The sequence below is a fragment of the Dunckerocampus dactyliophorus genome, chromosome 2 (assembly GCF_027744805.1).
Source record: "Dunckerocampus dactyliophorus isolate RoL2022-P2 chromosome 2, RoL_Ddac_1.1, whole genome shotgun sequence".
NCBI lineage: Eukaryota > Metazoa > Chordata > Actinopteri > Syngnathiformes > Syngnathidae > Dunckerocampus > Dunckerocampus dactyliophorus.
In genome coordinates, this window is record NC_072820.1 from 17,798,760 (window position 1) to 17,826,647 (window position 27,888).

The window sequence follows — 27,888 nt, forward strand, 5'->3', positions numbered from 1 at the left end:
CACAGATCTGAACCATACCGTCGCTCTCTCGTGTTTAGTTTCCTCGTGTATGGTGTATGAAGTGTGACAAAAGTCGAGAGGCACCAAACAAAACATGTACAAACAGATTGTTTCACTTCACACACTCACTCTCAACGTGCACTTTGTATGCCCCACAGATTTAATGAACACGAGCTACATAGTGCCACATAGCACACGACTCGCATGTGTACTCGCTAGACCCAATTCATAATCAGAATTTAAACAAATGAAACAAAACCTCAATACAGTGACATCAGCTCAACATGATACCAAAAGGAAATGCAAATTATCAACTTTTTGCAGGACATCCTGTGCCTTTTTTGCACGTCTTTTGTCACATTTCTGATGCTATACTCGTGCGCTTCTCCTCCTGTGTTTAGTTAATGCGCTAATTTGCTCAATAAGTTGCTTGACGGACAAAAACCTAAACCATCAAGGCACCTTGTGGATGCGACCAGCTAGTGCTTGCTGCTTTGTAGCAATCACAAACAAGTGAGTGTCAAATTGCAGGTAGCGTATAATTTAAAAAAAAGGCTTGGTACATTAAATTTACATAACCAAAACAGCTCATGCGAGGCTTGCGCGGCAACCGGCTACATCGACAAAAGCCCGGCTGAAATGTAATTTAGTGCACCGGGGTCAGAGTGAACTAGGCCACAGCATGGCAGTCTAACAGTTGCATGCAGAGTGATGATGAAGTGATTCAGTTAAACAGCGGGAAATCGAGTGAGGCCGGAGTGCGACGCACATGTCAGAGGACACAGTCACCAAGATCATAAAATCAACAGCATAACAAAGAGTCATGCTTAATCATGTATATGATGATATTAGGGCTGTCAGTAATCGTGATTAATCACATTTTGTACTCATAAATTAATCATAATTAATCACAGAAAGAAGTTTTATCTATAACAAGTATAGATGTAAATATATGCATATAGCACTGATTTGATACAGTGTACAAACGATACAATTCGATTTGATATGATTCAACAGTTACATTTGTTGATGTAGACGTTAATCTTACATTATCAAATAAAAAAGCCAATTCTATGAAAGTCGCATTCTTACCGTATTTTCAAATATGTAAAAGAGCACATCGTATCCCCAAGCATGCTGTAAGGCAGGGGTCCCCAACCACCAGGCCGTGGGAAACGTTCAGGCACAACAAAATGCCATCAATACAAATGCCACCAAAACATACATCAAATTTTATGTGAGGGGATATCAATTTTGGGCCATTATTTTATTCATTAAATAATATACAGTTAGAAATCCCCCAGTTGTTGCATGTTTAATGCGGGTAGCGACTTGTCCCACTTTGTTCGACGGTCATTGAACGCACCATGTAACTTTCTTCCAAACTACACAGATAGACACTATACTGTATGTTTCTCGTTTTTCTTTTATATCATATTTGGTCCCAAATGCTGTTACTATGTGGGAATGCATAAAGGTAAGATTTTGGGGTGGGGGGTTTGACGGCAGCACCAGCTAGAGCTAGATTTAGCAACCAGTTAAATACATTAAAGATATATGTTGACTCTGCTGAATGAATTCATAAATTTGACTGCCAAGATGGAGGATTATGTACCCAAGCTCAACAGGAGGTGATCAGACTTTTACAGCAAAGTATCACAACTTTTCCTGGAGAAGGTTGAGGGCATGTACTTCATATACAAAAGGGTAAGACCACAAATGTTTTACAGTTAATAAAAAAATAAATACATGGTGCTGAGTACAGAGTAAGTACAGTCATCCCTCACTACATAGCAAAATATAGAAAGATGCGTTGGCCGCATGAATTTATTGTGGCTTTGGAGATGGAGATGTCATGAAATTCAAAAATTACTCTCTCTCGCACATTCTCGTGTCTGTTTGTCAGTTATGTTGAATACATAAGCCACCATTGTCATTTGTTGACTTTTCAAAGTGCAGGCACAACATATTATTTCCCTCATGTTTTGTCTATTGATGGGCCAACTGGGGAAAAGAAAAAGGCAAGAAACAAACTAAATTCAAAAGCCCCCGGTTAGCAAAACTCTTCTCAACGAGCTGAAGTTCACATCATAATGTGTTAACCTCCAATGAACCTGTCAGCACTCACATGCCACTGTAGCTGTTCCACAGGCTTTCACTGGCCCCCGTTTGATTGGAGCCAATATGGCAGCTGAATCACTCCACATAAAGAAGATTACTGCCACGTATTACTCACGTTTAATTCCTCATGCAAGTGACCAAAGACCATTATTACTTGAACAGCTTCAGAAGGGCTATTCAACTACATTTCAAAAAGCTAATGTACTGGGGGGGAACTTTTTTTTTCACTATTTATTGTATAATGTCAATGCAGGGCTCACATATCTTACATTTTTATTTCATCAAGCAGTAATAATGAACAGAGTATCCATCCATCCATTTTCTTATCCTCATTAGGGTATGCTGGAGCCTATCCCAGCTGCACCAGTCAATCGCAGGGCACATATAGACAAACAATCATTCATGCTCACATTCATACCAATGGACAATTTAGAATCACCAATTAACCTAACATGCATGTTTTTGGAATGTGGGAGGAAACCGGAGTTTTACAAATGTAATGGTACACACACCTTCCAAAAAGTTCAACTTTTGTCTTGTAAGACCACAGACTTTTCCCAAAAGTCTTGGGGATCATCAAGATGTTTTCTGGCAAAACTGAGACGAGTCTTAATGAGCCTTAATCCTACCCCCCATCCGTTTTACATCAATTGTAATACATTAGTTCACTGTTCATCCATCCCGTAATTTGATTCCACATACTGAAATGCTGAAGATTTTTAGAGTTGTTCACACATAGACGTGTTTTAGGTAAAATTTTTCTCTGAGGTCATATTTCTCCTCTCTTGCTGAGAAGAATTGTATGACATTTTTGGGTGGCAGGTTACTGTAGCTTTATACTGTACATAACTTTAGCTGTTTGAAAATGAACTAGGTCACCAAATTTTAATAATGTGATTTTAGAAATCTGTATTTGGATTTTTTTTAACCCTTAATAATAAAAAGTTTATTCTAAAAACTGCATTTTGTGTTCAGTTGTGTTGTCATTGGCTAACATTTAATTTTGTTTGATGAGCTGACACATTTAAGTGCGACAAACACACAACAAAATAAGAAACCACGAAAAACACTACTGTATTTTGTGAATAAAATACTTACTTCCAAAATTGACATGCGTTTACATAAAATTTGATGGAGTTAATTACTAAATCATTTTTTACAGTGTCTTTTTTATCATTGCGCCTGAAAGTTGTGGTATAACATGAACATTGTCATTCTGGACTGTCTTAAACTTTACATTAAAATAAATGTAATATCAAAACATACAACATATAGTGATGCAGTGAAAAATATGTCTGTATTCATTACGTGGTGAGAAAGTTTTTCAAAGGGAGACTGAAGATTTGTCTATATTTTATATGCAGAGAATTCTACAGCTGGCACATCTTTTATTTAGCTGACAGTATGTTTTAGAATTTACAGATTTCACTTTTCCAACATAAAGACACTATAATTTCCACATCAAGACTGAAGGTATGATTTTAGCGCTTTTTTTTGTTTGTTTGTTTAGTCAGAGGGACAGCATTCTCTGAGTCACACTCGCCTCCTGTGACTGTCACTTAAGAAGGCGGTTGGCTGTCAAACTGCTGCACCAACGCAGCAAGAAGAGACACATTCTCAGCACTGATATGGACCACACAAACACAAAGCTTTGTCTTTAGTCACATGGCAAAAAGTGATCGTTTCTCTTTTGTATAACACTCATGCTGCATTCTACCTTGGTAGTCTCTGCAAAGCTCTATCATGCATGTAGGATTTGAACTTTGGTTCAAAGCCTTAGCACTCCACATTTGCATTTCTCAACTTTCAGGGATTACTTCTGCCTAATTTGTACATGTTCATTTTTAGCATTCCACAAAGTTTAACCAAACATTTTAACCAGACACAAATGTTGGCAACACTAGAAAATCTTTGTTAACAAAAGTGCTAACATTAAAGTCACATTTTAATAGCAACACCATGCTAAGTCAGCCCATTTGCTGGAAAAAAAACAAAAAGATCAAACTTACAGGTCCCACGCTGACTGATGGATAGTTGGTGGAGATCCACCAAAACACCAGGCTTTGTTTAAGATGTGTAGTGAAGCCTGCAGTGGTGGGCATATATGTGGGCAGACTCATCTACCTAGGGGCAAGTAAGTGTCCAAGTAAGATGATTTTTCTTCATGATGTCATGAAATACTGCAACAAGTGTCCGTTTGAGAGCCTCGTCTCTGAAAAGTGGAGCAAACAGGTGAGGGAAGGGAGATGATAGCCTTTGTCAAGTGTGGTGCTCATAAACAGTTTCTAGGGACACATCTTACTCTTAGAACAGCACTAAAAAGACAATTTTGCATAATAGGGGACCTTTAAAAAGAACATCAAGCATAAGAAAAGGTACTCAAATGCATCTTTGTCACATCTCTCCCACTCACAAATGTCAATCTATCTACTTCAAACTTCCCTATGTCTAAGTACAATATACATTACAACCTGGGGTCAGAGATCAAATCAGCCCCTTTTTTTTCTTGTAATCAGTGCCTCAGCAATTCTGGTTGTCGTCTGTGTGAAGCGCAAAAGAATAAAAATGAGCTTCGTCCACTTGCTGGTTTCCATCAGACACAGTAAAAAGTTTGAGTAAAGCATTGCTGACATTCTCCTTTCACTGCACTGTGAATACTCAGTGCCATTTCAGCCAAGAAAAGACTGCTTGGAACCACTGTCTTCCAAAATCTATTGTGCTCTACATAATCCCACATGATGACTCAGGGAGTGAGCTTTAACCCCCCCTCCCCAAGGAGCACTCACAGCAACTCAGCTTTTTGCAGAAACGGAAAACAGCAGAGCAATGCTGTGGACCCACTCCCTGCTTTGGACGAGGGGTCAAAATCAAGAGATGGCGACAAAGGTCATCAGCGGGTAATTAGATGCCGGGGTGGATTCTACATTTAAATTTCTCATGAAACTAATGGGAGGAAATGGAAAAACTCAGATTGGTAGTAAGATGGCTCAGTGAGTTTGTATGTTCTTTTACATGACAAAAAATGACCTATGTGTATTCCTCGGTTCTACTAAACACCACAGAGCCAACAAACCCTAATTTAACTTTCTGGTAATTTGGCCTGAAATTAATAAGTGTGGAAATCTTGCTTCCTGTAGATGTTTAAGATTTGAAAATAGTATCTGCCGTTTTCAGAGTAGCACCTCTCATTTTATAGGAGTCAGTCACCTTGAGTGCAGCACTCACACAAGGAGGCAGAGGAGCAGAAAGGAAATGTGTCCGACCAATGTCATTTCATTTTCGTCAAACGCTGTTTAAACTCTGGGCTCTGTCATTCCTGCTGAGATGCTGAGCCAACTGAAGTTGGCCCTCTGCTACATCACACAGCACTCCAGGACCATTCAAAAGCTGCAATCCCACTATGTAAAAGTAAAATGTAACAAAATGCCATTCTGGACTTTCTTACGAAAGTATCTGAGAGAGAACATCAACGACAGGAGGAGACCAAAGCCAAAACAGGGAGTTTTTTTAAACCTTCAACTAATGCTTTATAAGGTTTATACATTTGTTGATGTTCATAAAGTTTGTTATATTGTTGTTTATATTTCATTTGTATATTTGATATCTTTTCTAGTTTTATAAATGTTGTTTTAGTGCTGGTTGTAAGCTATTATTTATTAGAGTTGTTGTTTTGCAATAAATGTCAGTTTGTAAAAATGTGTTTCTTTTATTTAAAACCGGGGTTCTGAGGTAGGCTATATAACATTGAAATAATGTAGAAAATTATGTACGTTATTTTATGCTAGGAAACATTTATCATTATTGTTAATTGAACTGTCTCACCTGCTTATGTCACAGCCAGCAAGCGGCGAAGGGTGATGACGTAATGAGAATCAAGTGGTGTCCCATTTCTTAGTGCCTTCTTCCCCTTGGCCCTCGGTTTTAAAGGGATAGTTCGAATTTTTTTACATGCAGTTGTATGATATCCCCATCGCAGTGTACTACAGCAACAGTGACCTGCAGACGCTGCTTCAAGTTAGTTGTGTTTTTAGCAGTGATAATCACTCCACATGGTTTACGCAATGTCTTGTTCTCCAGAATGTCAAACATGAAATGTGGCCATGTGTCTACTCTTCTCTTTCTCCCAGAGGTAGACATATTGTGGCGTGTAACTTGTTAAAAGATTGCAGCATACAGTATTGTTTTTGCAGTGGAAAATCCAAAATCCCTACTTAACAAAGACAGTAGTTCTGATTGGAGCTCCTCTGTAACTCGCGCTCTCCCATTCCGCCACAAGCAGCTAAAATAGTCAGACTTTGAACTGCTTCCGGTGTCAGGCTCCGGTGTCACGCCACATGGCTCAGCAACGCTAACCACTAGCTTGTTGCTTCGTCTGCCATTGTCAATTGCATTTGTATCTACGTCACCTACATCACCCATGTCACCTATATCTTTCGCGATCGCGTCACTACTAAAGGCAAATCCACCGTCAGACAAGCTCTATGATGCCTGTATTTTTTGTCTCCGCTCGATTTCTGCATGTGTTTCGCCATTTTCCTCTCTCAACCCACAATCTGTCTTCTTCATAGGCAATCTGTCACTGCCGGTTGGAAGAAAAGAGAACTGTTGCCCCCTACTGGGACAGAAATACATTGCCTACAAGTCAGAAATTCACACACAAGATGAATAAGACTTTGATCTGTAGCTCTCGTGAAAAAAAGCAAAAGATGTCAATAGACGTCTTTGGCAGACAACGTTACTTTTTGAAAAGACGTCAATAGACGTCTTAGGCAGTGAAAGAGTTAACACTGATGTTGACGACGCCTGGCCGCATGTTTGCCTTCAAGACTCTTTGCAGCTTTTCAGTTGGTGAGAGACATGAGCGAGAGTCAAGAAGCCCTGAGGGGAGGCAATAAGCCAAACATGGAATCGTGTGCCAGTATAATGAGAGCATACTGCGTGACTAAGAAGCATGCACTGGCTGCCACATTCTATAAATATCTCATGTTTTTTGCATTTGTACGCACGTGTATTGATCTTTTATAATATGGCACCACAATGTACATCTGACACCTAAATATATTTATATGGTGTAGCTCAATGCATTGCAGGAACTGTGGTAGCTAATGAGTGAAGGGCCAGAGCGTGACTTTAGATTACAATACTTTGACAGGTTGAAATTTTCGTTTTGAAATGTATTGCATAATATAATATATTGCATAATATATTGCATATTATAGATACAATTAATATTAGGGCTAACTATGCAAAAAAAGACCTTGCAAATTTGGAGTTCCTTCTGCTGTACGCATCAACAGTATTGATCCATCCATCCCAGCTGACTGGTCCTCAGCCAATCACAGGGCACATATAGACAAAAACCATTCACACTCACACCAATGGACAATTTATAGTCTCCAATTTACCAAACATGCATGTTTTGGGGATGTGGGAGGAAGCCCAAGAACCCGGAGTAAACCCACGCACACACACACAAAGAGAGCAGCTAATCTTCACACAAGCGATGTCCAAACAGAGATTTTAACCCTCAATCTCCTGACTGTGGGGCCAACATGCTAACCACTCATCCATCAATATACTGATCTCAGTTACAAGATCAAGTATCAAATACTTAACTAAATGACAACTTAATGTCTGTTTGCTCATTTGGAATCAGACATTTTATCGTTAAAACCTTTATTAACTTGACAACAGTTTTTTTGGTGCTTTTTTTTGTGCTTAAACAAGCCACAAAAAGTCAAAGAAAAAGTCAGCAAAGTTGGTCTTTAAATGTTAAACTGCTGAGTCGTGAAGTATGCTGAGGTTTTGCAAGACGCCATGACAGCAGTTACAACTTTAGTTCAACTTTTTTTCCCCAAAATATGTTTAAGATATGGGATGTTTGCCTCAACACGTTGCCTGCATCCAGAGACCACTATTCATTTCCCAGTGCCAGATGAAGAAAGTTCTGGGCCGCTTCTCTGTGTTTCAAAAGTGCATTAAAAATGAAGCACAACAGTGCAGGGCTAACCCGCAGGCAAAGGTGTTTAGCTCTAGGGAGAAGCCTTAAAGGCATCAAGCCGACTGCATTCTGGTTGTTGCAGGTTTTTGTACTTTTTGAATAAAGAAGGGAATAAAACAACCCAGTTTTCAAAACAACTTCAGCCCGACAGTGTGAGTTTAATATTAACAAGGACAGTGTTTCCCATACAGGTGGTCCTCAGGTTACATATGAGTTCCATTTGTGGACTGTGATGTTAGTCGAGTTTTGGTGAAAATGGGATCGTATACCTAAATTAACTCCTAAGTTACACGAAGGACACATGAAGGACATAAAATACAGCAATAAAACACTAAATACAAAAAATAAATCGAACAAAACATAATAAAATAAAAGCCAAAGCTCGAACAACCTTTCTATCTCAATGAGACCACTATGCTGATTGGTTATTACTGTTATCACAGGATCCGATCCTTTAACTTGCTCAAGGATACTGTAGCAACCTGACTGTAGTCTTAAAGAGTATTGTGATTTACGACTGTCTGTGAACGTGTGTGGGAGTGTGGGAGGAAGAGGATGGCTGCGTGCAGAGATGGCAATTCAATTCAGTTAATTCAATTCATTTATATAGCGTCAAATCACAACAATAGTTATCTCGTGGCACTTTACACACGAAGGTCACACTCATAAATGAAAATGAACATGAGCAAGCACTTGGCGACAGAGGTAAGGAAAAACTCCCTCTGGGGAAGAAACCTTGAACAGAACCCAGGCTCTGTGGGGCAGCCGTCTGTCTCGAGCAGTTGGGTTGAAATAGAAAAATAGAAGGATACATGGTAAATCAAGTCAGAAAACAAACTATTTATCTTAGTCCAAGGAACATAGAGGAGTGTCTCATACATATTAGCGAATCAGGGGTCAGTTCCAACTATATGCTTTAGCAAAATGGTGTGTTTTGACTTTACTTTTAAATAGAGAGAGAGTGTCTGCCCCCCAGATTGAGTCGGGGAGATGGTTCCATAACAGAGGAGGCCTGATAACTAAATGCTGTACCTGCCATTCTAAATGCTAGGAGTGGCAAGTAAGTGTAAAGCGTGACAGTTGAGTTTGCTGATGGTGTTGTGGCTGCGCGTAAGCCGCACATTCTGTATTCTTCCGCTGTAACTAGTTCTCAAACGAGTCTTGTGTTTACGGAACAAAATTATGTTTTGTAATTAATTTATGAGAGCGAGTAAGCAACCACAAAACACCCTAACACGGAACGATGTAAACCAAAAGCCACCTGTACATTTATATATGTGTGGCAGCCCACCACAAATAGATTTGGCGCTATCAGATTGTACTCGCTCATAAACACATTATAATGCGACTGTCTGTGTAACTCCTCTTGTTAACACACCTCATCCTCATCTAGTACGCCAGAGAATAAGAATATGTAGCAGGAGGGATCAGTTTTGCCAACATAACGTTACTATATTCAGCAAGTAATCAGACCTTTTAAGATAATTTTAAAAAAGCAACCAGCTACAAATCCAGTGAAAAGACTTTTGGACTGGTATAGCGTGGCAAAAGTATATGTTCAAGGTAAAGAACACAGCAGTTTTTCTTTATTTGGTGGATTTATTAAGCTGTGGCAGCATCAGAGAAAGCTATGTACAGGTTTCACTTTTGCGTCTCAGAGCACTTAACTGTGATGCATTCAAGAACCAAAGTGTGAAATCTTAATGCTTGACAAAAAACATTATCAATGAAACAAAGACATAAACGTAAAAATTGTGTGCTTTCTAACAGAGGCGGCTCAGTCTGTGACATAAAAAAAATACGTAAAGAAGCGACAAAAGAAAGTTATTTTATAGTTCTACACGTTTGTTGTGCTATTCATGTTTACTACTCACTCATTGTCTCCCGCAATGTTATTCCTCTCTCCAACAGCGTCCATTACATGCACATGCAAATCTACGAACAATGTAGGAACCTGTAGGAAACACTAAAGGATGTATCCTTTTTGGTACCTAATGTTCATTTTTCATTTTAGATTTATTCATCCAAAGGACAATTATAATACAAAGCAATACCAATGCATTTGTAATATATACAATGCATTTCCATCATTTGGCCGATAAACTAGTGTCTACCTACATGTGTCCTTTACAGTGTGGGGGCTGAGTAGCATGGTGGTAAGGGGTTAGAGGGAGGTTGTAGGGGGTAGGCGTCTGCTGGAGCTGATTAAATCTCACGGGGAACTTGGTGTGCAATGGGGGGTGAAATGTTTGCAATACACATTGACCAAACCCAGTGACCTGGTCTCTCACACACACACACACACACACACACACACACACTGAAGAATGGCTTTACAGAAGATGCACTCAGTCGTCTAAAAATGTTCTGTGTATTGAAATGTAAGAAAATCGATACAACTGTACATGCCAGCATACACGCTCTATGGATTTTCAGCGTTTTAAGAAAATATAGGTTGAATGTGACATACTGAAATGGTTAGTTTGGCGGTCTTTCAGTCGATCGTGCAATCGATTTTTTGCTGCAACACAGTAAAGCAAGTCATTGCTAATAAAATAATTGTAATATTATACCCTTGACAAACATGACTTATAATACATTTTAATCTTGGGGGTGACCAGACATTTTAAAATCTTTCACAATTCAATTAAATCAGTCAGCATGTATTACTCCTCTTGGCGTGACTTGGGTCCAGGCTTCCTGAGCAGTCTTTGGCAAGATTGTCAGTGACTGATGATGCATCACTTTGCAAAATATGCAGCCATCATTATAGCACCACTTTTGTTCAGCACTAATGCCTGGAAAATGAATGTTATTCATTTTTCCCCCTTGTTTTTACTTTATTTGGCCAGATGTTGACTCGAGAAAATTAAGATTATGTGGAACAGGTCGAACAGTGTCGTGTTAAAGGCCGTCGGTAAGTAAAAGTTAAATGTGATACTTCAGAATTGTTTTGGGAAAGTAAAACACAAGTGACATAATATGAGTAATATAATGAATTACTTTCAAATGACAGTAATTATTTATATAAATTATATAAAACAACATACGGCGGTACTTCAGTTTTTTTTATTAATCCATTCCAAATGTCCGCCAAAAAACGAACTGTACAACAAATTAAGAAAAAATTCCCATAAGAAATAATGTATAATAAAACGGCAAAAATACAGCGGAACCTCTGTTTTTGCCATTTAATACATTCCAAAAGGTTAGACCAAAATGTGCAGCAATCAAATACAAAGCCACATGAGCACCATCTTCATGTTTTGCTATGACTTATTTTGTGAATTCAATAGTGTTTCTCACCTTTCTTATCAAAAGTGCTGGCATTTGAAACTTTCTTTGGCCCCATGGTGGGTTATTTTACAGCCATAATCAATACAAAAGCAGAGACTTGTGGTGTTGCTGTGTTAGTTAGCAAAAAACTACAGAGTCAAGTTGTGATTATGTCATAGAGGGGTGACAGAGTTGAAGGAGAATGACTTCTGTGTGGGAGATGAGAGGTGCTAACAGGCACGTTTTGTAGTAAAGACAGGTTACAAACACAGTTGGACTCACGCAGTGTGTTAATAACACATAAGACTTTAGTCACGTGGGATTCTTTGTTTGGGTACTTGATTCTGTGGAATGATACGCGGGCATGGACTTTTTTGTTGGGCGCAATGTTTGGGCGTATCATAACCGAGACAGCATACAAAAACCAAGACATATTTTTGGCAATCATTTTCGTCAAAAACCAAGTCTTACGAGGTGCCAGTGGATTTGGGTGTCCAAACTTTCCTACATTGCTACATTGCTACATTAATGCTACATTAAATGCTACATTAAATACATTCATTCATTCATGTTCTATACTGCCTGTCCTCATTAGAGTCACAGGTAAGCTGACTCCTACACCCTGAACTCGTCGCCAGTACATTAAATACATTTCAAGAAAAAACAGCCTACTTCACAGCCTTGTGCTATGGGTGACAAAGTAAACAGTTATTAGTATTAGTGTGATTAATTCAATACAGTATTCTAACCTTTTTTTCTTTCAGAGTAAGCTGCAATGCTGCTGTAAGCTGTAATGAAAAACAAGCAGTGGGCCGCAACCCCCCCCCCGGGTCAGACTGTGGACACCCTTGTATTAGGCAATCCCCACTGGGCAACTAGTGCGCCCTACATGGATATTATAAAGAATATAACAAGACAATTTGGACATTTGCGTACCCATAACTATAACCAAATCATATAACTAGGGATGAACGATATATATTTTTTCAGGTCTACACCAATAAGTTCCTGCTTCTCAAGGTTGACACAGATAACGTTTTTATATCTATTATTTTTTAAAATCTAGATTTAGCGGTAGTTTGTGCACACCTGGAGGTAAGAACGACTCAAGCAAAGTTGGATTTGACAGACTGTACCTGTAGATTTGTCCTTACCATGTACAATGACATCGCCACTGTTAACAAAACATAAAAAATAGAGGCAGCTCAGAAGTACAAAGTAGTTCACTAGCCAACAAAAAACGGTATCTTCAACGAAGGTAAAGGGCTGATCGTTAAAGGAAAACTGAATGTTTTTTTAATTTTATTTTGTCCATCATCCACAATCCTTATGTGAGACATGGACACATACTGTATGTCTTTCTCTTTCTGTGTGTTCTAAAGATATACAAACAGATAAAAGAGGCAGCTCAGTACTGCACATCATGGGATCTACCTATGCCGCCTACAAAGACTGCTATTAAAACACCTCCAAAAACGTCCAACAACATTTTATGGTTTTACATACATGCTGTAACCATGTATTAACAGGTACATTCATGATAACATGTAATACTTACAGTATTTTGCCGTATTTTTGGAATTCTAAGCATTACAGGAACTTCGAAGTACTCGGCGCATTGACTTCACATAGCACTATAAAAACTAACGCCTACACCTAGTGTTAACTTTTCCAAACTCAGAAATAAAAACATAGCAGCAGTGGTGTCAGCTCGAATATGTAGCCTTACCTTTTTCGTAGTGGTCTGAGGCGTTGTAAGTGCAACGCTGACGCGCTGCGGCCGGGTCTGTGGTGAAGCTAGTCGCTAGCCGGCTAGTAGCTAGCTGGTGTGATATGGCTAAGTGTCAATGAGCCAGTAATGTAGTCTGATCGGCGTATCAATGTTAATAATAATAATAACAATGTTGCTGTAGCTTGGTTATATGCACGTCGCATTTATGTAAATGGAGCATTGTTGGCGCTTTTTGGATTATTTTTCAGAAGGCGGAATAAGTGCTCAGCTGTCTGTTTTTATGTCTTTAGAACTCACAGAAAAGAGGAAGACATATGTGTTCATGTTGTCATGATTTGCACTTGGCTTGTCTGCTGCCATCTGCTGTCCCGTTCCAGCACTGCGGGGGTTTCTGTTCTTTAGCCCCCACCATCAAGCACAGCTGCTGCTAATCTGCGATCAGGGCCAGATTGTTGCCTTTTTGGGCCCTACCTCGCCACAGTGCACACTTTGTTTTCTCCTGCTGTTTTGCGAATATCTCTTGTGAGCCTTTATTCCTTGCTGACAAACCATCTTCAGTAAGTTGTTATACAGTACAACTCTCTATTCTCTTATGTGCTACTCTGTGCCTTTGTTTGTACTTTTAGCTTCTGTCATCGGCACCTTTTTTTGTACTTTGTTTTTCCCCCTCTGCTCTGGGGTCCACAACACCTGGCACCCGTGCCACCCCTTGGAACACGTCTCGCATAAGGATTGTGGATGACGGGCAAAATTCCCAAAAAAGGTGCAGTTTTCCTTTAAGCGCCATCATTTCCATGATGAAATTACAGATCACATCAGCCCTCAGGTGGCCTCTGGCAAACTTTTTTGCACTTTTTAAAAAAAGCGGCAATAGGAACAAGACCCGTGCCCCAGGCACCGTAGCAATGCTGGTGTTTCAGGTGGCTGATGAGGTTTGATGTGTTGTAGCTCAATGCTTTCCTTCCCTCATCATGGAATGTTTGCAGAGCATTTGGCAAAATGTCTTCCTCTGAACCAGTAAGAAGTCGTATGCGATTGACGCCTTGTTTGTTTACACGTAAGCTCAGAGTAAGTTAGAACAGGCCGTTTGCAGAACGTCACAGAAAAGGAGCGCCTGATTTGCTCAGGCTAACGCATGCACATTTTTTTTATGTGAGCTTTTTTTTTATCAGTTAGCGGCGCTATTTTTTTTAATGTTATTGGATTTATCGGTATGACTTCATAATTCCTAATATCGGCCTGATAATTATTGGTCCGACAATTATTGTACACCGCTCCATATAACAATATTTTTGGGAAGCAGGGACACAGAACTTTGTGAGCTTTTAATTAAGGAAAAAGGCAAAGCGAGGTCAAAGTCACAAAGAGATGACCCACATGATGCTCATTTCTCAGTGCAAACATATAGCGTAAATCTGTGCGACTGATACATGCTGCTGCTCTGATATGACTCAGAGATTATTAATACAGATAAGGGAATAAATAGCAACCCTGAGTTGGAGCAGCGATGACCACCGAGGTCCTCAGCATGACAATGACAAGAGGAGAGCTGCGTTGAGGTGACTACATCTGAGGTGGGGAAATGTAATTCGCCGAATAATTACTTACAGCAGGGTTCTGCTGTGCAGTTGACCGAGATATATGGCTTGACTTTGTAAAGCTGACAAACAGCACTTTGTCTGGCCTGAGGCTTGACATAATGATTACACAGCAGCAGGAGCAGATGCAAAAAGGAGGAAGCAATGAATGTTTTCTGACATCTAAAAATTCCATGTGCATTTCATGGCAACTTGAAGAACTATAAATACACAAAAAGAGACACAGGAAGCTTTAAAAATGCATAAACCTCTTACACCACTCTGCACAGACATTTAATATTTATATAAGCTTGAAGACATGGAAAGGAATTTACATCCCCTTACCTGAGAGGGCATGTTTCGTCTGGGATGGCTTTAATTATTATATTATATATTCATTATTATATCTATTATCTTACTATTCTTTATTTATTATGAGCCTGTAAGCAAAGCGCAGCAGCCCATATTACTACAGTATTCCAAATGTATCCTTTATTAAAATTATATCTTATTCTGCTACCATTAATGCTAAATGAACTGTCCACCGGACCCCTGCATATGTCACATTAGAGAGGTCTTGATCATGGGTAGTGTGCTATTTACAGTGTGCAACATTTTGTGTAACCGTGGCGAAGTAACTGACGAAAAAAAGCGTATTCTTTTAAAAGCTGCGCTGAATGCTGTTTAGCTGAATGGTAAAGTTCTCACCTCCCATTCTGAAGGTTCAATCCTTGGCGCGGGCAGACGGTTTACACCTATAAAAAAATTTATAGAGTGCAACATTTTGTGTAAATGTGACCGGTAAACATCGCTTCCAAATAAAAGCATCTTATGCCACACTCTACGCACACATGCCTGCAGCGGTTTGCTTTGCAAAATATTAGAAAGAGGCAAAAATATCTTTTCCACAGTCAAAGCTGATGCGTGTGACTATTTTGTTTTGCACTGTACTTTTGTACTGTACAGTTTTGTACTTTTACTTATTTATTGTTTTACTTGTCTGTGCAGCACTTTGGAAACAGTATTTATAAAATGTGCTATATAAATAAAGTGGATTGGATTGGATGATATAGGAACATGGCACTGCAGCGGGTGATTTTATTAATGCGTACTTAGTATACAGTATATAGTGTAGGTACTCCCATGTAATCAGAATGGTACAATCTTTAGGGTTCTATGATTTCCACGGTGACGGAATTGCAAAATTGGCTAATTACAGAATCTACTGTTAAATGCAGAATCTCGCGGAAATTGACATAATGTGAATGAAATGCTGTCATCGTGAGGAGAAGGAACGTTTGTGTGGGGAAGTATTTCCCCAGCAGACCATTCAATCGTGGCAGAATCTCATCATAAACACTAGCCTGCCCCTCCCGAACTGAACATGTCGTGACGGAAACCTGAAACACCGCCAAAAGATGCCAAAAAAACTTTAAAAACTCCTCTTACGGAGCGTGAATGGAAGCTAGTGGGGTTAGCTTAGTTTAGGAAAGAATGCTAGCGCGGCTGTGTGTATGTGACTCAGACTGTATGAGTGTGTTTACGTGTTGTGTTTTACTGCTTGTTAAAGGAAAACTGCACTTTTGGAATTTTGCCCATCATCCACAATGAAACGTGAGCACACGTCTTTCTCTTTTGTGTGCGTTCTAAAGATATAAAAAACAGATGTAAGGAGACCGCTCATTACTGCATGTAATGGGACGCACCTACAGTATGCTGCCTACAAAGACTGCTATTAAAACACCTCCAAAAACCTCCAACACGGTTTTATGTTTTATAGCTGTGTCTTTTTAGCTGTTTTTATACCTTTTAGAATGCACAGAAAAGAGAAACACGTGTACATGTCTCACATAAGTATTGTGGATGATGGGCAAAAATCCCCAAAAGGTGCAGTTTTCCTTTAATGCACACGAGCGTTTTACAATACCTGCTGACCTTGTGCAAGTTCTGAGATTTAAAAAATGATGAGGCACGTTTACTCTTGCTCCCAGTTAGCCTTAACCGTCAAGAGACATTCTCAACACACACAACACACTTCCGGCCTTCAAAATAAGAGCGTTAAAAATAAGAGCAGTTTGTTGAGGATTTTGTGTGTGCAGGGGCTGTCATCCCATTAAAAAAGTCCACCAAGCTGCATCCGTTTCTGAAATATTGAGCAAAAATGACGTAGTGCATCAATAAATGTAAGGATTGTTGCATTTAATTAGCGGACATCGTATTTACTATCATAAAAGTACACACTCAAAGCTGGTAAAATAAGTCTAAAAAGTAGAAACGGTTCACGAAATTTAAAACATGAAAACGAGAAAGAATGGAATTTGGAAATAAATAAAACTGAATTTCACAGGGCCCTAAATCTTAATCACATTACATTTTCATACAATTCTAGGCTGATAGTCGAATCAGACTCCTCCTAATCAAAATATTGTAAGACACCCCTAATAATGACCAGTTTAAATACATATCCATCCATCCATTTTCCATGCCGCTTATCCAAATTAGGGTCGCAGGGGTATGCTGGAGCTTATCCCAGCTGACTTCGGGCGAGAGGCGGGTTACACCCTTGACTGGTCGCCAGCCAATGGCAGGGCACATATAGACAAACAACCATTCACACTCACAATTTAGAGTTAAACCAATTAACCTAACATGCATGTTTTTGGAATGTGAGAGAAAACCGGAGCACCCGGAGAAAACCCACGCACGCATGAGGAGAACATGCAAACTCCACACAGAGATGCCCAACGGAGATTTGAACCCAGCATGTGTCATTTTGAAATAGAAAGCACATGTTCAACTCAATGCACGTCTCTGCTAGACAATGATGTTTAATATCCGTCAGATTAGCACTCATCTCCCAGGCACAGACAGAAAGGGGAGCAATGCAAATGTAGCTGGACCTATATACACTGGCTATCGAGAAAATTAAGCACCTTTGTAAACCTCGGCGGCTATATTTAATCACATCACGACTGCATGTAAGGCAAATGAGCTGTAATGTTCTGAAAAAGTGAAGACGTTTTCAGTGGCTGGATCCTGAAGGACAAACAAAACACTATTATTTTGATAAACATGGCTGAAGCTCATCTTCCATTCAGTGCACACGCATGGGCTACAGCGGATGCCCAAATTATTGCTATTCAGCATTCCCACCCTGCGAATTTGCGGATTTTTTATCAAAACATTTTTTTTTTTGTGGGAAAACCTGCCCGTTGGAGCTTTTTATCACCAAAAATAGGTCAGACAACCCATATTATTTACCACAAGTTTGCCAGCACTCTGATTGACTCCAAGAAGGCTGGGTACTCTGAACTGCCGTTTGGCATGTACGTACAAACGACAGTCCGAAATAGTGGTCCTAACTGTTACTTATGGTAAAACTAGAAGAAAACAATCAAATGTTTAGCAAACGTTACCACTTTCAACAATAAGTGAGTGAGGGAGGCAGATAAGCTGCCTCATTTGTGTTTGGGTTATCATTGTTATTATTTTAGTCAGGTAATATTTTAAGAAACATTTCAGCATTGTACATTGTCATGTAAGTGTAAAACACAAGTAACTGTTGCTAATGGCAAAACTGAAAAATGCGTTGCAAATGTGTAACAGTACATGTATTCATAAATGAATTTTTCAGTACGGTTTGGTACGCCACAGAGGTGTACAGGTAGGTGTAGAGGAAGTATAACTAACTAACCCATAGTCACGTGTCTACTCTGTGAACAAATACAGTGCAGCTCAACCTTTGGCTGAAGTCATGGCTAGATATACTGTAGTGCCGAGAAGATTCCAGAATTTCAAATCACTCTTTTGTCAATACAATGTAAGGTCTGGGAACACTTGGCCTTTCGAGTGAAACACTTACCCAGCCGTGCCCGCATACCGTTACACCCCTAGTCGCAAACATTACCACTTTCAATCATAAATTTATTTTTAGTCCTATTGTGGTCATTATTATTCTCCTCTTAGGCTTATCATCACTTATACCAATATAAAAGACAAAAAAGCCAAAGAAAATCAAAAAATTGTTACAAAAACACAACAACCTGAGTGGGAAAGGGAGTTGTGTAGTGGTTCAAATAGCTAATTTTTATGCAGCTTGCGTGGGATTAATGTGGTTGGTTGACTGTGCTTTCACCCCAAGTCCATTCAAATAAGGCTATAGCAAATTGGGTCTTGGGTGGGATATTCTCACTTATCAGCTACATGAACCATATCAATGTGAACTACTACACTACCAATGACCGAGCCCTGCATCAAACACTTTTGGGATGAAGTACAACAAAGATACTGTACTTGATCACCATTTCTCATGCTTTGCTTTTCGGCTCAGCTTCCTCTTCACCACAAAGAACCGATGCAGAGCCTGCGTCACTGCAGACGCCACACCAATCCTCTTGTCAATCTTGCGTTTCATCCTTCCCTCACTCGTGAACAAGACACTAAGACTCTGACTTAAACTCCTCCACTTGGGGCAATATCTCCTCCCCATCCCGGAGATGGCACTACACCCTTTTCCTGGCAAGAACCATGAACTGGATGGATTTGGGGGTGCTGAATCTCATCCCAGCTGCTTCACACTTGGCTGCGAACCAATCCAGTGAGAGCTGAAGATCACATCCCGATAAAGCCAGCAGTATCCGTACTACTGGAGTACTCCCTACAGGATTTCACCACGTCCACAGACTGGTTGGGCAAACTCCCACGCACCCTCAAGGACCCTGCTGATAGTGTAGTGTCGGTCCATAGTTCCACGACCAGGACAACAACCAAAACCACACTGCTCCTCCTGAATCCGAGTTTAACTATCCGTTGGACCCTCTTTTTCAGAACCCCTGAATAGACTTTACCAGGAAAGCTGAGGTGTGTGATCCCACAATAGTTGAAAGACACCCTCTCACACCACCCTGGTCTGCCATCATCCTCGACTGAGGATATAGTCGGACGTTGGAAGGAATACTTTGAGGCCCTTCTCAATCCCACTGACATACCTTCCATAGAGGAAGCAGAGCCTGAGGACATGAACGCGGACTGTTCCATCATCACTGTCATACACTGCCATACACTGCATCCAGGGCCTTAAAAGGTCACTGATGTGATTTTTCAACTTTGTTTAAATATGTTCTATATTGTATGTTATTATGTTCTATGTTGTTCATTTTTAAAAAAGCGAACGTTAAATTCGCAAAAATTACATTTTCGCATATGGCGGGCTCAACTCTTTAGAAAAGGGGCATTTCCCAAGTGACGTCAGCAAAGGCTTCGTTCGGTATATTTTTCATCTAAATAGTAGTCATGCCAAAACGTTGTGTTGCTGCTGTATGTTCACAGTGTTCGAGTGATACTGTAAGTTTGTTTCTTTTCCAAAAGACAAAGATTTAAGACTACAGTGAATGAAGCAATTACACAGACAAGGGACAAATGGACCACCGCCTCACGTTCATTTCACTGAAGACTGCTATGAAGAGACACCTTTACAAGGAGCATTTGGCTTGAAAGTACAGTATAAACGCATTTTGCCACAGAACACACACATATTGTATTCTAAACACTATGTCACCATAGCGATTAGCATTGAAAGCATTATACATGTTATAAAACATATTTTCACAGCGATATGTTGACGATGGGCAGCGACAAACTACACAATAAAAAAGGCTCCAAAGACCCCTTCACGCTCATTAAGAAGCCGATTTAAAACAATAATTGAAGGATAAGCAACTCCAAGGTCATTTACACTTACCATTTTGTTTGAACCCGACCAATCTTCATCTGCATGTTTTCTTGTCATCGGACGCCTCCCCATCAGACATATAGTCCCATCGTCGGTGGTTGGAATAAACACGGTTTAATTCTATGTTCATGTTCCAAGTTCTCTATTTCATCTCCAGATGTTTCTTTCTCCTCGAAAACTATTGACACCTCGCTCAAAACTTTGCTATAAACACTGTTAACATCTTCTATCTCACATGTGTCAAACTCGTGCCCTGGAGGGCCGAGACGCTGCAGGTTTTCTCTCCAACCAGTTTCGTCAGCAGGTGATTTAATTGATGAGCTTCTTCCCTCAAACTGAAGGTGTTGATCATTAAAATCACCTGCTTTAGTGACTGGCTGGAAAGAAAACCTGCAGTGTCTCGGCCCTCCATGGCACGAGTTTGACACCCCTGTTCTATCTGGTCCATCCTCTCATGTTTGTTTGTGAGAGTTGTCTCCCTTCGCCGACGTCACTTCCGGAAACGTCCCTTCTCTGCGGCGGTCAGTGAACATTTCTCCCGCCACGTACCATAAATGTAATTATTACAAATTTACCGTTCGCTTTCAAAAAACTAATAACGTATAACATAATTACTATAATTTCCGGTGTAAAAGCCGCACCCACTAAATTTAGAGCAAAAAACGGATTTGTTCTCAAATAATCCGCATCTGTGTGTGTAAAAGCTGCACATATCCACGTCATAGAGTGACATATTGTGACGCGCACCGTCAGTCAGCTCTTTATTTGACAGGAGCCAATCATGACCTATGAATAAACTCACACTGAGCTTGTCAACCCATTGGAAATTGCAGGTCATTACTCAATATAACAGTCTGACTCAGGGTGTCATCTTACAAACAACATTGAACTTATCACACAGCAACTACACTCAAACATTATACCAGAAATATAGAAACATGTAAAATGTAAAATGAGATATTTAGTACACAGAAAGACGTTTTACGTTTTTTAAAGTTTTCATAAAGTTTTCATACAACAGAACACATCATCAATAGGGTCTCTCGACGGTGTAATCCCATCTAATGTTCCCAATTTGTGGGTGACCACCTTGACACCTTAGTGAGTGTGTTTGGTGGGGGATAATGAGCCTGCAAGTGAGTCTAATATGGAGATAACAGCTGTGCGAAAGGAAAACTCAGCCTGGGACTCTCTTGCATTGTAGCTCTGGGACGAGAAGTTATTTTGTGACCACGTTTTGTCAGAGACAATTTGCATTTCTGTGTGTGTGCATGTGTGTGTGTGTGTGTGCGTGCGTGTGTGCGGTGATTGACGCAAGGGTTCGGCCAACTTCTTTTAATCAGAGTTTGAACTGAGACTGAAAGATGCATTATAAGTTTGATCCTGGTTCTACTCCACCACTTGCATCTGTTTTTTGTTTATTGACCCTTCATGTTTTATGTTAGGTTTTTATTGTTTCTATGTTTTTTACTTCCTGTGTGTTCCCCAGAAAAGGCACCTACAAGTAACATGTATTATTATTAGGAGCATTTTAGATCAGTCAGGTGATGTTTCAGCAACACATAGCATTGTTAACTATCATTTAAGTGCAAAAAGATGTGACGCAAGTAGATTTCCTAATCATAAAACTAAAAAACAATACAATGTCTAGCAAACAACTATAAATTAATTTTAAAAACTTTTTTGACTTATCATCACTGGTACTATTTCAGAAGAAGATACACACACAAAAAGTCAAAGAAAAAGCAATACATAGGAAATTTTTGTTTGGATTGGTATATGGGTTGGGTTATTTTTGTTTGGGTTATTATTATCGTTTCACTGTCAGTAAAGTAATGTTTCAATCCACATGTTAGCGTTAATTCTAATGTAAGTGCAAAATCAAGTGACTTTTGCTAAACAAAAAGTATTGTAAAGTTATTTTTATGATGATATATTACTTTACGTTAAACTCAAACAATTGTTTGACTACCAAAACATTCCAATCCCAGGGGTCCATGCTATGGTTTGTTTAAGTAGTCAACATGCAGAAAATTTTATGAAACACTGTCATAAATGACTACATGTTGCAAAACAGACAATCAACACAAAAGTGAGAGCTGCTCCCTATTGAAAAAGTCCATCTTTTCCTGCCTAGAAGATGAAATTATTAATTACAGGATTTTATAGCAACACAAAATGCTTGTTATTACTTTTGCTCATTTCATCCAGATCATTCACAGTGTCATTCCGTCCAGGATACTGCGCCTTAATTCATGTTTTTCAATTCTACTCATCAGTCAAACCCCAGCGTCAAGCTAGCTGCCTGAGATCGACAACTACCATCTCACTTTAAGTCTTTACTCTTTCACTTTAAGTAACATTAAATACACAAGCTGTGCTTAGTATGGAGCCGCTGTTGCAATGATGGGAAGTGAAATGACAATTGTGATTCAGCCAGAACTTCTTTGCATCAAAAACAATGAGGGGAAGCAAACATAAGCACAACAAGGAACTTTTTTTAAGGGTAAAATATCTTACTGGTGGTGTTGTACTTCACACCATTGATGTACTCAGGACAGGGTCTCTCCACAATCTTCCCGGTGCTGCTCCGTGGCCAGCAGGTCCCAATCTCATCAGTGGTGGCGCTGCAATATAAACCTTAAACGGGATTTAAAGTTTCCATTAGACTTGCCATGTGTGTATTGATGGAGCAACTCGGAATCCTTCTTACCGTCAGTGCTTAGGAGGAGTGGAGCGTTTTCCCAAACAGTGTCAGAAAACGCGTCCAGCCAAGTACAATTTAAATCCACCAGCTCCCCGATCTGGTAGAGGGTTGCATCCATGGTCCTTGCTTAGTGCATGCGGATGTGGATGGAGGGGTGTGCGCACTGAGCGCAGCCGAGTGTGTGGGAGCAGCAGTCTCTGACAAGTGGAGGGCTCCGCTCAGAGTGCAGACGTTCTGGCCAATAAGAGTCGCTCATCGTCATCATTACGTCATCATTGTTATTATAGAAATCAATCAACGTGGACGGGATACCATTACACTAGATACACCTGCCCAGTGGCGGTTCTAACTATGGGTCACATGGGCAATTGCCCACGGCTGCATTATCTTGGGGGCCCGCGAGGGGGAAAGAACATCCTGTGTATTTGTGGCCAGCGCTCATTTCCCCCTCATGTCAGGATATGTGTGGCAGATGGGCGCCCTCTACAGACGGGATACTCGCGCCCCCATGCTACTCAGACCTGACCAAACGAAATGTCCACCACCAGGGGGGTGAGTTCACCACTGGGCCTCAGCACTCAGGTTAATTACAAGGTTAAAAAAAAGAAAAAAGAGAGTAAACTACAACAGCAATTGCTCAAAAATAAAACATATTTGACATATTATATATAAACATATTTCATTCTTATATTATATTCATTATATTGCAGACCAAGAGTCTCAAACATGATATTTCACTACTAAGATGGAGGGAATCGTGAGTCAATATGAGTTGGTTTAGCCTTGACTGCTTGTTGAGTGACGGTGGGGGATGACGAGTGTCATGAATTTTTGTGAACAAAACATGGAAAAGATCAAAGCCATCAGGTGCACAATTTAGAAACAAGATGAAAGAGGAGGGCCACACATAAAAGATATGGAGCTATAGCATTAGCACTTTATGTACAACACATTATGGAATGTATATGACCAAATAAGCTAACTTTACTTGGTGGCTGTAGGCTAACTGCTGTTCATGTGTTTTCTTGAGTTTTAATTGTATAAATACGCATGTAAATAAAGTGCAATTTAAGGAGAGCTTGTGCAATATTTTCGAGCACCTTCAGCAGTAGAAAAAAAATGTCATAGGCGGCGTGTAGCCAGTAACAGGATCCCAAGATGCAGAGATGAGACTGTTTCCATGTAACAAATTTAATACAAGACCACACAAAAAATACAAAAGAACAAAAATACAAAATGTAAAAAGTACAACAAAACACTTCCGGGCCTAGCCACGGGAAAAATACAACCAAAAGAAATACTAACTAAAGGCGCTGCAAACATGGAAGTAGCAGGATAGGAAAATGCTAAGCTAACAAAAACCCACTGCTGAAAACCGAGCAGGGAAAAACAAACTACTGTAGAACAACAGACACTGCTGAGCACCGAGCAGGAAATAACACGCAGAGTAACAACCAAAAATCACTGCTGCAGAAAAGCAAACAATGCAGAGTGGTAGGGAACAGGAAGGTAACGAGACTAGGACTGCAGGAATACGTGAGCATTCTGGCAACAGGTAAGAGAAACAGCAGGGTCTAAATAATCCAGGTGAGTAATTGCTTGCAGGTGTGTCATGAGCTCCTCCCCCGTGAGCAGGAAGTGTGCTGCAACAGGCAGAGGGCAGCAGAGCAGCACGACAACTCATGGCAGTATCCCCTATAAGGCACTCCCTACCTGGCTTGTCGGGATGGAGTGAGTGGAAGTCGCTAATAAGTGAGGGGCCGAGGATCCAGGAGCGGGCCACCCAGGAGCATTTCTCTGTCCATATCCCTCCCAGTCGACCAGGTACTGCACGCCTCTGCCCCTTCTCGAGTCCAATATTGCTCTCACTGTATAAGCTGGAGGCCATCGATCAAGCGCGACAGATGATGTGCTGATGATGGAGTCGATGGTGAACGATCCCATAAACCTGGGTGCCAGCTTCTTACTTGTTCCTGCTAATGGTAAGTCAGGAGATGAGAGCCATACCTCCTGGCCCGGGTGATAAGCTGGAGCAGGGATCCGTTGGTGGTCAGCCAGCTGTTGATTGCATGCAGCAGTCCGAGATAATGCGGCTCGTGTCTCACGCCACACCCGGTGAGCTCGCCGTAGATGCACGTGGACTGATGGTACAGAAACGTCCGCTTCCTGAGACGGAACAGTGGAGGTTGGTATCCGAATACTGCTTTGAATGGGGACATACCTGTAGCCGAGCTGGAAAGTGAGTTCTGGGCATAGCCCACACAAGGGAGGTAGGAGGCCCACGAGGAGGGGTGCCGGTGGCAGACACAGCGAAGAGCGGCCTCCAAGTCCTGGTTCGCCCAGTCTGTCTGGCCATAGGACTGAGTGTGGTAACCAGAAGAGAGGCTGACTGATGCTCCCAACGCTTTACAGAAGGCCTTCCAGACTCGTGAAGCAAATTGGGGTCCCCTGTCGGAGACCAAGTCCACCGGAATGCCGTGAAGGCGAAAAATGTGTTTAACGAGCAGCCGGGCGGTCTCCAATGATGAAGGTAGCTTGGGTAAAGCGATGAAATGTGTCCAGAAATAGTCCAGTAATAAAGTCCAGTGCAATGTGGGACCACGGGCAGGAGGGAATGGGCACCGGATGGAGGAGACCAGCCAGCAGGCAATGGCAAGACTTGTTCCTGGCACAGACAGAGCAGGCTGCGACGAACTCCTTGGTGTTTGCCGACATCGGAGGCCACAAGAACCTCTGAGCCACCACAAATTGGGTACGTTGGACACCTGGGTGGCAGGCGACTTTAGAAGCTTGGCCCCACTGCAGCACCTCTCACCTGAGTTCTGGCATCACAAAAACTTGTCCTTCAGGCACCCCTCTGGCAGCTCGGTCCCAAGAGCTGTCTCGGCCACCTTCCCTCTACCTCCCATTGGAGAGCCCCCAAGACCCATTCTACAGGTATGATCGTATCCGGGGATCCTTCCTCCTCAGCCAGGCCAAACAGTCTGGACAGGGAGTCGGCCTTATTGTTCCTGGAACTGGGTCTGTAAGTTATGGAGAAGTTGAATCGTGTTAGAAAAAGTGACCAGCGAGCCTGACGGGAGTTAAGTCTCTGGGCTGTGCGTATGTAAGCCAGGTTCTTGTGGTCCGTTACCACAAGTGCCGCGCACTCCAGCCAATGCCTCCACTCCCACAACGCCTGAACGATGGCCAGCAGCTCCCTATTCCCCACGTCATAATTCCCCTCAGCTGTCGTGAGGCGGCACGAGAAGAATGCACATGGGTGGAGCTTCTGGTCGACTGGGGATCAGTGGAATAGGACCACTCCCACTCCTGCATAGGATGTGTCCACCTCCATGAAAAACTGTCATGAAGGATCAGGCTGGGTGAGAACGGGTGCAGATGTGAATAATTCCTTCAACTTATTAAACGCCTCCTCGGCTTCTGGGGACCAAACGAAAGGTATCTTAGTGGATGTAAGCCTCGTCAGAGGTTCCGCTTTGCTACTGTAATTGCGAATAAATCTTCGAAAGAAATTTACGAACCCCAGGAACATCTGCAAGTGCTTCCTTGATGTCGGAGAAGGCCATTCGACCATCGCCTGGATCAGCACTTAGTCAGCCCTTCTCCACAATGTACCCCAGAAACGAGACGGATGGAGCATGGAATTCGCATTTTTCAGCCTTGACAAACAGGTGATTCTCTAAAAGTCATTACAGAATTCACCGCACGTGATGCACATGTTCCTGGAGAGAATTGGAAAAAATAAGTATATCATCAAGATATACGAAACATATTTGATTTAACATATCTCTAAGCACGTCATTAATGAGATTTTGGAACACAGCTGGAGCATTTGTGAGGCCAAAAGGCATTACCAATAATTCAAAATGACCCAACGGTGCATTAAATGCGTTCTTCCACTCGTCCCTCTCCTTTATGCAAACTAGATGATAAACATTACTAAGGTCTTTGCTCCCAGAGGTGAAGAGGGAGGAATGAGTCCCGCAGCAAGCGAGGAGGAAATGTAGTCCCTTACTGCTTGTTGTTCAGGCCCAGAAACATTGTACAGCCTGGCACTGGGTAAAGGCGCATCAGCAATAAGTTTAATGGCACAGTCATATGGACGATGGGGGGGTAAACTCTGGGTCTTATCTTTGCTAAATACCTTAGCGAGGTCATGATATTCAGCAGGAACCTTAGTGAGATCTATTTTCTCCTCCAAAACCTTAACCACCGGACTCTCGGGTACCGCAGAATGTAGACAATTGGAGTAGCAGAAGCTGCTCCGACTGTTAATGTTCATACTGTTCCAGTCAACTGCGGGTTTATATAACCTAAGCCAAGTGAGACCTAACACAACGGGTGCTGACTGAGAATGGATGATAAAGAAACTGATTATTTCATAGTGGTTATCTGAGTCGGAGTGCTAAACACTCAATTTGATTTGACAGTACACACTAACAATCTGTAGCGGTAGTGCGGTAGAGCAGGATTACTATTGCAGCAACACATCATCAGTAGGGTAAAACTAACATCTCTCATGACGGTGAAACAATCGCCCATCTAAGGAATGCACAAATTTAGTCAGGAAAACATCATCTGCGCCAGAATCAATAAGGGCTGTAATGCATACACTTTTGCCCTCCTCCCAGTGGTAGTCCCAGTAACCTGCAGTCTCAGCTGAGTCGGAAGATCTTCCCTCCCGACCAGCTCCTTGTCGGCAAACTCACAGATAAAAGAGGTGGAACGATCCCCGGAGAA

General features: G+C 41.2%; 1 protein-coding gene across 4 annotated transcripts in view; it reads right to left on the minus strand.

The window, feature by feature from the left end:
- LOC129177189 (corticotropin-releasing factor receptor 2) overlaps positions 1-23,321 on the minus strand; it is a 53,499-nt gene extending 30,178 nt beyond the window's left edge. For 3 of the 4 annotated variants that reach the window (XR_008569587.1, XM_054768030.1, XM_054768031.1), the window contains exons 1-2: positions 23,152-23,321; positions 22,959-23,078 (exon numbers count right to left, since the gene is read on the minus strand). Coding sequence is in view for 2 of the 4 variants with exons in the window: in XM_054768030.1 (XP_054624005.1) it covers positions 22,959-23,078; positions 23,152-23,263 (232 nt within the window). In the remaining 2 variants the exon portion in view is untranslated. Of the gene's footprint in view, positions 1-22,958; positions 23,079-23,151 lie in introns of those variants that run through there. The other variant, XM_054768032.1, reaches the window with a different exon arrangement.
- Between the last annotated feature and the right edge of the window lie 4,567 nt (positions 23,322-27,888).